Source organism: Octopus bimaculoides, chromosome 19, assembly GCF_046866305.1.
Source record: "Octopus bimaculoides isolate indiv1 chromosome 19, ASM4686630v1, whole genome shotgun sequence".
NCBI classification, from domain to species: Eukaryota; Metazoa; Mollusca; class Cephalopoda; order Octopoda; family Octopodidae; genus Octopus; species Octopus bimaculoides.
In genome coordinates, this window is record NC_142946.1 from 45,669,067 (window position 1) to 45,681,566 (window position 12,500).

Below are 12,500 nucleotides of genomic sequence, written 5' to 3' on the forward strand. Positions count from 1 at the left end.
GATGTTTTGAAATAATTCCAACCAACTTACCTGTCAACTAAATGACCGATAATCACTTGACCAATGCCACAAGCACCAGAAACTTGAGTTCCATCAGTGGACCAAGCCAAACAGAAAATGCTTCCAGTGTTGGGTTTTTCCAGGGCGTAGGACCACTAAAAATAAGAAACATGAAAATATGAAAATTGCTTTTCAAAACTATCACAAGGATAGTGATGGTGGTTGTGATGGTGGTGGTGATGGTGATAACACAAAATTATTTTAAATCTATAACTTAAAGAGAAAAACAAAAAGAAGCAAGAAAAAAAAAGAGCAGGTTATAATAAGATAATGTCTCAAAGGGAGGCTGCAGCTGCTTTCTTGGTTTTCAGAAGTCTTAGTAAGTTTTTAATTTGAAGTTACCATTCAGAGAACGCTAATCTCAAAGACCTTTCTGTCTCTGAAAGGAAAGCATTTTTTTCCTCAACCTGCTTACTTCGACAATGGAACACCATTGATCTTGCGTCTCCAACACAAAAGCAAGAACGTTTCTAGTTTTTCAATGGGTAACAATTATAATTAAAATGACGAAACAGGGAAATATCTATTCCGTTTTCTTTCTCTTTGTCAGAACCGTTTAGAAAATGCCTGTGGAAATATGCTATTACGTTAGAACCAGTTTGAGAAATATGGAATTAAACTATTTGCTATTTCACAAGGAGAAAACCAATTTAATCTGAAACTAAAACTAGAAGAAAACTGAGCTCAAGATGTGTATTAATTACTTATACACAAATAAATTAGTCATTAAGGGAATGAGCTGTAGTAGTAACAGCTTCTGAAATAAATTGCTAATGGCTACCAACACCGAGCGAGCTCATAGGTTGTAGGGGTGTTGCGAAGGTGGTCGTTCACCAGGATTAGGAAATCACCTACAAACAGTGGATGCAGCAACCCACTGTTACGGCACATGCTCCCATACTACTACTACTACTACTGAGATGCCAAGTTGAAAGAATCGTTAGATTATCAGAACAAAAATGTCATACAGTATTTCATCAGACTCTAAGTTCTGAATCCAAATTCCACCAAGGTCAACTTTGCCGCCCATCATTTTAGCGGGGGGGGGGGGGGGGGGGGGCAATAAAATAAATAAGTACCAGTCATATACCGAGGTCGATGATATGACTAACTCCCCACCCCCACCCCTCAAAATTGCTGACCTCATGCCAAAATCAGACACCATTGTTGTGTTAGCTGCTAACAGGAAATGTTCAACCAGTCAAAGACATATGGCTTCATAGAAATCGCATGAATAAACGCTTGCATTCAACAACATAAAATGGTTGGAATGTGTCTGTAGGATTTGGGTTGATATGTTTTTAATTCAAAAAATATTTCCTTTCAGAAAACAAACAACAACAACAACAACAAACCCTGTAATACCACAACAGTTTATCATCTAAAAAGAAGCTGACACGTAGAAACTGCAGGATGCTGCAACAGATGCTACTGGCATGAGTGATTGAGTCCTCCAACGTACAAACTTCTGTTAATAAAATGATAAGCTCTTACAACAAACATGGTTTTTTGCAAAGCGCCAACAATTAACATAACAGCTCATGAGAAAAATGTTTAGACCTCTAAACGAATATTACTCATTTGGTATTCTGCGGTATAAAACTGATGTCTAAAGCAATTAGTTTACAAATAAACCACATTTATGCTGCTATGGTGACAAAATAAAATTGTAAAAAATAAAACAAAATGTGTATCACACTTTCAGTAACAATAGCCAAGAAAAGAAATGCTTTTTTAATGATGCTCTTAAAACAGACAAAGAATAAAGGTTACAACACAAGATGCCTGTTTAGGATGTTAATATAGAGTTTTTCATGACTGCACTAGAGAGTGCTACTTAAAGGGAGAGAATTAGTTCTAGCATTAAGCATTCCTTTATCCTTTTATTTGTTTCAGTCATTTGACTGCGGCCATGCTGGGGCACCGCCTTTTAGTCGAGCAAATCGACCCCAGGTCTTATTCTTTGTAAGCCTAGTACTTATTCTATCGATCTCCAGCATCGGTTGTCAAGCGATGTTGGGGGGTACAAATGTTAGTTTATTTATATTTATATACACATAATTATGTGTATATTGTTTATATTAGCCAGACTGGTGTTCTCATCTTCATTCTAGCTTTCGCTATGTTTCAGGTGTTTTACACTCCAGCCTTCTTCAGGTGTCTTGTGTTAAACTCGTTTCTTGTACCAGACTTTCGGACTTAACCTTTTATTTGATCCATGGGGGATCACGCAACTGGTACCATCTTATTTGTATCGTACAGTAGACATAATTTTCTCATCTCAGGAGATTTTCATTGCTATTCAACATAGTTTTAACACCTATTTTTTCCATGTACACTAGCATCAGATGAACAAATTTGTGATACAACACCTTTCTATGCAGCTCAATGTAGCATCCTCAAATCAGGGGAGGCACATGGCTAAGTGGTTAGGGCATTCAGCTCATAATCATAAGATCGTGAGTTCAATATCCAGTGGTGCATTATATCCTTGAGCAAGACATTTTATCTCATGTTGCTGCTCCAGTCCACACAGCAGGCAAAAATGAGTTGTACCTGTAATTCAAATGAGCCAACCTGAGAACTACATTAAGGGTACACATGTCTGTGGAGTACTCAGCCGCTTGCATGTTAATTTCATGAGTGGGCTGTTGTGTTATTCAAATCAGCTGGAACAGTCGTCGTCATAACTGACGGAGTACCTGGTCAGGCCATTACATCTACAGAGCAAAGCCTGGTATTTTCAGATTTTATCTACACACCTCATCTCATATCTTCTATGGTCTACCACTCACACAGAAGGTTCTAACAAACCAACGCCACCACCACTAACACCACTACCACTACCGCTACCACCACCACCACCAGATAGAGAGAGAGAGAGAGAGAGAGAACTTCCCTTGCCCATCTCCCATTAGCATGCTTCGTTCGCTCCTATGCTACATGCCATACCAACACAACTATGGCCGCGACATATGAGTCAAAATCTTTGATGTGCACAACAAACAGTGCCGTGTAAAAAGATAGCCATTATGCAAAGGACTAACTCCTTCTAGTTAACACTGCATAACAATAAATCAACATAACTTGTCAGAAAGAGAGAGAGAGGGAGAGGCAGACAGATAGATAGACTGACAGACAGATCAATAGAGAGAGGGAGAGAGGGGGGCACACAGGCAGATAGACAGACAGATTAAAAGAGAGAGAGAGAGAGAGAGAAAGAGAGAGAGAAAGCGATACATAGTTACACAGAAAGACAAATAGGTTGATAGATAGATAGATAAATAGATAGATAGACAGGTAGGTAGATAGATAGGTAGGTAGATAGATAGATAGACAGATGCATACATACATACATACATACATACATACATACATACACACATGCATAGTTACAGAGAAAGACAGAGAGACAGATGGATATATAGGTAGATAGAGAAAAAGCAAAATAGATAGACAGACTGACAGACCGACAGAGAGACAGAAAAAAAAATGATGAAGAGGGAGATAAGAGATGGGGAGAGTTGAAACTTCATTTCTAAAGTTACTGATTAGATACAAGGAGCAGATATATGAAGCTTGCATGCAGCCTTTAACAAACAGTTCATAAAACAACAAATGCTGTCATCCCGTATAGAATTGCATCTAAAACAAACATCACATGGAGATTTTACACATCCTACTCTGATCATCAAACATAAAGCCATACATATTGAATTACCTTCATGTCACATATACATACACATATATATATATATAGATATGTATATATATACATACATATATATACATACATATATATATATAGATATGTATATATATATATATATACATACATATATATATATAGATATGTATATATATATATATATATATACATACATATATATATATACATAGATATGTATATATATACATAGATATGTATATATATACATACATATATATACATACATACATATATATACATACATATATATACATACATACATATATATACATACATATATATATATACATACATATATATACCTACATACATATACATACATACATATATATACATATATATATGTATATATATATATATATACATATATATATATGTACACACGCATACGTTTATAACAATGCAGATATATATGTGTATGCGTACACAGACATTTATAACCGTGCATGTACATAAATGTAAACACACTTATAAATGCATATACGTTAGATACACACACAAACATATATAAAGCGAGAGACAGACAGACAAGAGACAAACACACACACATATATATATATACATGAGCATGTATATGCACATATATATAATATATATATAATAATAATAATATATATATAATAATAATAATATATATATAATAATAATAATATATATAATATATATATAATATATATATAATATATATATATATATATGTATGTATATACCTATATATACATACACATACCTGCATATAGAGACACACATACACATATATACGTGCATATATATATGCAAACATATATATATACACACACATACAAACACATGAATATAGAAAGACAAATGAAATCACCTGATCGCTTAAAGTACTGGGTGGAGAAACAGGAGAGGGGCAGAGGGAAGGGGAAGGGCAGGGGAGGGGCAAGGGAGGAGGAGGGCTTGCTGTAGCCAGTAATGGCTCAGTTGGTGAGGAACATATTTCAAAAATAAACGCCAAACCAACAACAAACATGTTAAGATTTACAAGGCAATCGAAAAATCTTTCAGAAAGACAGGGCCTGACCATGCTACAGCAACACCACAACCCCTAACACACACACTCACATGCACACACACTACTTTGATCAGCTTATTTTCCCCACTGCCCCCTAATTAGAGGCAATTAATTAATTCATTACCTCTTAATTGTTTTCAATTAAATTGTTTTTAGTCCCCTAAATTCCCAAAATCGAAGCCATTCTTGTTTTGCTGTTAATTTCTTCGGAACCTGCCATCTCTAAATAACTACGAGTTCTTCCAATTAATTGCTTCTGAAGAATTGTCTGCCGTGAAATTGTTCCCCTAAGTCAAGGCCAATCTTGTTTTTCAGGAAATATCTAAGGAACCAAAATGGCCATATAGTTTTTTTTTTTTTTTAACATCACCAACGTTAAATTATTTCCCTAAGTCGAGACTGTTTTTGTTTATTGTTCAAATGTTTTTTTCATTCACCAAAAACATTTATTTACATGGTTACCATACAACACAAAAATATAATACTTTTTTTTGGCACCAAAATCAATGTTACAATTAGGGGATGCATATCATGATGGCCAGTCTGTCTTTCTGTCTTTTTACCTGCCTGTTTGCCTGCCTGTCTGTCCATCTATCCAGCTATCTGTCTGTCTGTCTGGCTATCTACTTATCTTTTTATCTATCTATCTATATATATATATATGTATATATTTATGTATATTTATCTGTCTATCTATCTATCTACTTATCTATCTATCTATGTATCTATCTATATTTATCTATCTATCTATCTATCTATCTATCTATCTATCTACTTATATATCTATCTGTCTGTCTGTCTGTCTACTGATCTTTATCGAGAAACTGATCGGCAAGGCGCAAACGTGCGCGGTGCCGGGCAGGAGCATCCATGACAACCTCCATCTGATGCGCTACATCATAGAGAGGGTAGTTAAGGAACCTGGCATGGGTGGGGCCCTGATCAATTTAGATCAATCGAAAGCTTTCGATAGGGTAGACCATCAATACTTGGAGGCTGTCCTCATAGCAGCCGGCTTCGGTCCCATTTTCCGCGGCTGGATGGCTGCCTTGTACAGAGGCATCCGTTCGGTAGTTCGCGTCAATGGGCATCTATCAAGACCCTTCGACATTGCACGTTCGGTCCGTCAGGGATGCCCCCTCTCGTCGCTTCTGTACGTGTTGACTCTCGAGCCACTACTGCGGAAGCTGGCGACGCTGAGGGGCATCCCGCGAGAGTTGGGATGCGGGACGAGCGTGTCGGCATACGCGGACGACGTCACCGTCATAGTGTCTAGCCAAAAGCACATCGAGCTTGTCGGCGAGACACTGAGAGACTACGAAGCGGTAACGGGAGCGAAAATCAACCGGGATAAGTCAGTGGGCTTGCGGCTCGGCACCTGGAGAAGCAACCCCATGCCGTCAAGTAGCGCCTCCGTCGTGGGACGTTGGACTGACGGTCCGGTTGAGATGCTCGGGGTCTGGTTTGGTCCAGACCTCCAAACGGAGAAGAACTGGGACGAGATAACGAGAAGGGTGGCCACTCTAGCCCGGCAATGGGCCGAGAGGAAGCTTTCCCTGAAAGGTCGGGCGGAGGTGGCGAACACGTACATCGCGTCCGTCATCTACTACCGCCTGACCGTCGTTCCTTGTCCCGACCCTACCATCACCAAACTGGAGCGCATCCTCTTCCGCTTCTTGTGGAAAGGAAGCGTTCCGATGGTTAGGTGATCCGTTTGCTGCCAACACCCGTTAAAAGGAGGACTGGGCATGCCGTGGTTGATGATGCGCAGACACGCGCTGAGACTGCGACATCTCCGGCTCTACGTAGACAGCGGTGAACAGGTGTGGTCACCGTTTGTGCGGCGCGCTTTCCCGCAGCTCGTCTCCATGACCGAACTGCAGTCATGGATCAAGAAGAGGCCGAGGAAGGGCGAATGGCACCGCGAGTGTCGCGCTGCTCTTCGGCAACTCCAACAACCCGGGTCAACCTTGAGCGACTGCATCACAACTAACGCATTCTATAGTGGATTAGTGGAGGGAAGGTACGACGACGATCTCGGGGCGAACCTGGGCGTCGACGAGGAATACCTGACCCGCCTGTTTAAGGCGACCTTCGGGCCGGGACCTATGGACAACTTCCAGAGATCCCTGGCCTGGCAGTGCTATCGAGAAGCACTACCCGTTCGGGATAAGCTCTACAGGCATGGCTCGAGAAACACGGGGCCGATCTGTCCGAGATGCCGGCAGAGCGACGAAACCGTTCTGCACGCACTCGTACAGTGTCCCACCATTTCCGAGCTGTGGGCTTACGTCGAACAACTGCTATCGCGTGTGGGACGAGTCGGTCTATCAGCCGAGTCTATCGTGAATATTGTCGCGCCTCCTTCCTTTAAACGGGAAGGAAGAGCTATTTTCATCGTACTTGTGGCTATGGCGAAAGAATGTGTATGGTGGACGCGTCTGAAAGGTCTAGAGACAAAGACTTTCCTCTCTGGGCAATCTCTCATCAACTTCTTCAAGTATCACCTGAAGAGGAAGTTGAGAGTAGAAAGGGAAGTCTTGTCTAGTGAATGCTTCAAAAAAAGATGGGTGAATGTAGCAAGGATGGCACGTGTGAACGACGGAGCCATCTTGAGCATAACCCTATGAACAAGAAAAAAAAATAAAACAAAAAGGCAAAAGAGAGTCACTTACTGTTATAGTTTCTTCAATGAGAATATTGACCAAGGTTACCGTGGTCTTTTCCGTGGGCTTTTCCTTCCACGGCTAAACCTAAACTGTCCTCCCCTCCTTTTACACGAGAACATTACTGTGTGATACACGATCCCTATTGATCGGCCTTTCCTTTTCTTTTTTTTTCGATCCCTTTTGATCGAACTGCCCCTTTTTCCCTTCCTACGATCCCTTTTGATCGACACCACCAATTTTTTTTTTTTTTTTTTTTTTTTTTCCTTCCTTCCCCCTCCCAAAAAGAAAAGCTCTACATTGTATTTGTCCCATCTTCGTTGAGCCCTGTGTGGCTAATAAAAGAAATGTATCTATCTCTCTCTCTATATATATATATGTATATATCTATGTATATTTATCTGTCTACCTATCTATCTATCTATCTATCTACTTATCTATCTATCTATCTATGTATCTATCTATATTTATCTATCTATCTATCTATCTATCTACTTATATATCTATCTGTCTGTCTGTCTGTCTACTGATCTTTTTATCTATCTATATATATATATATATATATGTATATATTTATGTATATTTATCTGTCTATCTACCTATCTATCTATCTACTTATCTATCTATCTATGTATCTATCTATATTTATCTATCTATCTATCTATCTATCTACTTATCTATCTATCTATGTATCTATCTATATTTATCTATCTATCTATCTATCTACTTATATATCTATCTGTCTGTCTGTCTGTCTACTGATCTTTTTATTTATCTATCTATGTCTATCTACTTATCTTTCTATCTATCTCTTGGTCCTTTATTTTCTCTCTCCCCTGCTATCCCTTATCTTTGTGTTATCAACAAAGGAACACGTGCCTAACCCTTACTAATATACAGCTAAAGCAACCCTACTTTGTTCTGTTTGTTTCCCCGCCACCACCACCAATTAGAATCTATTAATTAATTTGTTACTTCTTACAAATTGTTTTTAGTCAAATTATTCCCATAAGTCAATGTTGCACTTGTTTGTGCTTTTTCTTTACTTAATTTCTATGTATCTCAAGAAAACCAGGTGTTCTAATTGATTAATTCTTAATTGTGTTTTTAGTTAAATTGTTCCTCCAAGACAAAGAAGATCTTGTTTTTAAGTAAATTCCTATGGAACCTGGAAAAACCATGTGTCTTCCTAATTAATTACCTCTAAAGAATTGATTTTAATTAAATTATTCACAAAAATTTCTAAGATACCCCAAAAAGTTGTATCATCCTCACAGGTACAAACTACCATCACATTCCATAGAGTCTACTTCGATGCATTCCTCTTACAACTAGTGCTATGGTGTCAGCCCCATTCTGAGACTGCCCCTCAAGATCCCTACTTCTGTAACAACCACCATCCCTTTTTCTCTCTGATCTCTACATCTATTGAAGCTTTAACTTCATATCCCTCTGTGTGTGTGTGTGTGTTGTGTGTGTGTGTGTGTGTGTGTGTGTGTGTGTGTGTGTTTGTGTGTGTGTGTGTGTGTGTTTGTGTGCATATGTATGTGTGTGCAAACTTAAAGGATTACATACCTCTTGGATACCTTAAGTATTATATTTATTGCTAGAGACTTCGGTTTTTACAGAGATGACGGACTAGCTGTGTGTAAAAATGCTAAAGGTTATACACAAGATACATGAAGGAAAATTCACCATCTATACTTTCAGGACATTCAGCTTATAATCACCATAAGAATTAGTAAATTGGTCTTTCCATTCCAAAATGTGAGATTTTCTCAGTTAGAGAATCTGTTTTCTTACAGGGCTGCCATATCAACACAGTTTCTTTCAAGCTCCATTTCTACAAATGTAGCACATCTTTGAGATTTATCTGCCATATATATCATGGCTTGTTACTGTTTAAATATTCCATTGAGCTATCGTGAAAATTCGTTTTTATTTCTGGCTGATTTTTCACCTCCGACTATTCTTTCATATAAACTATCAAGAAGAGGAAGAGGAGCAGGAGGAGGGGTCGTATGTATGTGTGTGTGCAGAGAGAGAGAGAGAGATGTAGAGGAAAGGAAAATAGAGAGCATCAAAAACAAAAAGGATAAGCACAAAGAAATATAAGAAGGGAGATGGAGAGACAGAGAGAGAGAGAGAGAGAGACTGTTCTTTGTTTCAATTCATTTAGAAAATGATGAAGAACTAATTAAAGTAACAGATTTTGGAACGCAAATTAACATGAAATTTTGCGAGAAGATTTTAATCCAGATCACTGTAAATCCAGAAGTTTGTAACAAAGAACATTGGTGGTGTGTGGCTTTGGTGGATTGGTGTCAATATGGTTGAAAGACATAATTGCATGAAATTATAGGAACTTAGATAAACTGTAAGTAGAATAGGTGGGATAGTCACAACTGGAACAGCTTTGATCCGAGGCCTATTGAAACAACTTTGAAATGGGCGTAAATAATAACAAAAAACAATAGCATTCTAGAACGTTGTAGAATATAGTATTGAAAAATATGTACGTTTCCTCTGTGCTTGTGTAGACTGGTGTAAACTAGTACATCGAGTGACAATCCTTTTTGACAAAATGGGAAGGAAAAAACAAAATCAATCAATAAGAGATCAATATAAAATAAGTGGCAGACCGAAATAAGTATTGGGACCAATATATGATCAACACAAAACCCTTGAAGATGTAGACGAACCAGTAAAAGAGCAGCACCATACTATAAAAGAAACATGCGTGTCTGCATATTAAATTATTGACGAATCAAACAAGTTATAGAAAAAGACCAAAATATTGATTTTCATTATCAGGAACAATTGTTGATTTCTAGATATTTCCCAGTTTCTTGTCTAAGAATTTGAAAACTGGGTCACATTTTTCTCTCCAGTTTTACTCTTTTATTTGTTTCAGTCATTTGACAGCGGCCATGCTGGAGCACTGCCTTTAGTCGAACAAATCGACCCCAGGACTTATTCTTTGTAAGCCTAGTACTTATTTTATTGGGCTCATCTGCCGAACCGCTGAGTTACGGGGACGCAAACACAACATTGGTTGTCAAGCGATGAAGTGGGGACAAACACACAAACATCATCATCATCGTTTAACGTCCATTTTCCATGCTGGCATGGGTTGGACGGTTCGACCGGGGTCTGAGAAGCCAGGAGGCTGCACCAGGCTCCAGCCTGACCTGGCAGTGTTTCTACAGCTGGATGCCCTTCCTAACGCCAACCACTCTGAGAGTATAGTGGGTGCTTTTTATGAATTGGTTGTGGCAGATTTTCTACAGTCGGAAGCCCGTGAAAAGACAGCGAGATCATTGCCACCAGCCCTCACCTGTTTCCAAGGAAGGTAATATTTTCCCCCTAGTCAGAAGTGTTTTTTCCATGGAAGACCAGAAACAAACACACCACTCGTATAACAATGATGCTTGTTTACAACCATTACATGATGTCAAGACAAAGATGTTACACGCATAGATGTTATAGATGTTAGATGATGATGATGATGATGATGATGATGATGGCAATGACGATGATGATAACGGTGATGATGACGGGGATAATGGTGATGATGATGGTGACGATGATGATGATGATGGTGGTGGTGGTGGTGGTGGTCATGGTGGTGGTAGGTTAGGGTGGTTTGATGACAATGACATAATGGTAATAATGATGATGATGACAATGATGATGATGATGATAACGATGATGATGACGATGATGATGACGATGATGATGATAACGATGATGGTGAGGAACGATGAAAGGCAAAAGTCGACCACGGTACGATTCGAACTCTGAACAGCAGAATGGGAAAGAAAAAAGAAAAGACTGTAATTTGACGTAAATGTTAGGATGACACCTAACAGCAAATGCCTGCGAATGATGTACTTGTAATTTGTATCAGTTGTAAAGAAGAATAACGAACAAGGTGTGTGGCACAGGAAGAGGAATGTATAAAACAAAAAAACAAAAAAAAAGGATTTATTTTATTACCTTAACTGTAATATAAAAACAAAATTAAAAGAAGAAAACAATAACGAGAAAACATAATAACATTATAATATATACTTCATAAATAATTACTCAGTTATTTTTTTTTTTTTTAAACTAATTTCCTCAGAGAGGTGTTTATATCAAATATCTGATATTCGATATTTCTCTCCTATTTTGTTGAAGGTATTTTTATTTTTATACATATATATATAATTTCTTTTTCTAGTTTTTCCTTTTTTTTTTTGTCAATGTATTTGTTTATTTATTCATTTATTTATTCTTTTATCAAGCTATGTGATAATGACTTTCATCAAATAACCGTAATGTAATAATACATCGTAGCTTTCGACTCTCATAAATGATATTTATGTTCTTTTCATTTTCCTAGTTAGCGTTTTGCAAGTGCAAAAATTCGGTATCCTCTTACACCACATAACCATTACGAGTAACCCACTAATAGCTCCGCTTCAAACAGACAAACAACAACATTGAAATTTATCAGCATTGTCTATTCTGCTCTTAAACAAGACACATCACTCGACTTGCATCAGTTTAGTTAACTTGATTGAGATTTAAGGAAAAAAAAAAACAACGAACAAAACAAAAAGACATCGGAGTTATTTTGCGTTATATTATAAAAGTGACAAACGGCCAAGTGAATACAATATTAGCCAATCGAAAGATCTCTAAGTTCAATTTCATTGCAGGCATTTCCTTGTGGGTCCAGGCAGTACACTTAATTTTATGCTAGATTATGGGAACAGATTATCGAGGAATAATATCAATGACACAAATGGCATTTTATATTCGCAACACGAATGGCACCTTACACCTGTGACATGAATGGCACCTTATCTAATGGAAATTTGCGTCACACAGCAGGACTGAACCTACAAACATGTGGTTGAGAGACAAACTTCTCAGCCACACATCCACATCTGTGCCTACATATAGGTTTCTATTGCAATCACAGTCTAAACGGTATTTTGTATATTTAATTTCTATG

At 38.0% G+C, this 12,500-nt stretch overlaps 1 protein-coding gene across 1 annotated transcript in view; it reads right to left on the minus strand.

Annotated features, from left to right (window-relative positions):
* LOC106881077 (intraflagellar transport protein 80 homolog) overlaps positions 1-12,500 on the minus strand; it is a 297,928-nt gene that overhangs the window by 231,161 nt on the left and 54,267 nt on the right. The window contains exon 8 of the mRNA XM_089337528.1: positions 31-155. Within this exon, the coding sequence (XP_089193654.1) occupies positions 31-155 (125 nt within the window). The remainder of the gene's footprint in view (positions 1-30; positions 156-12,500) is intronic.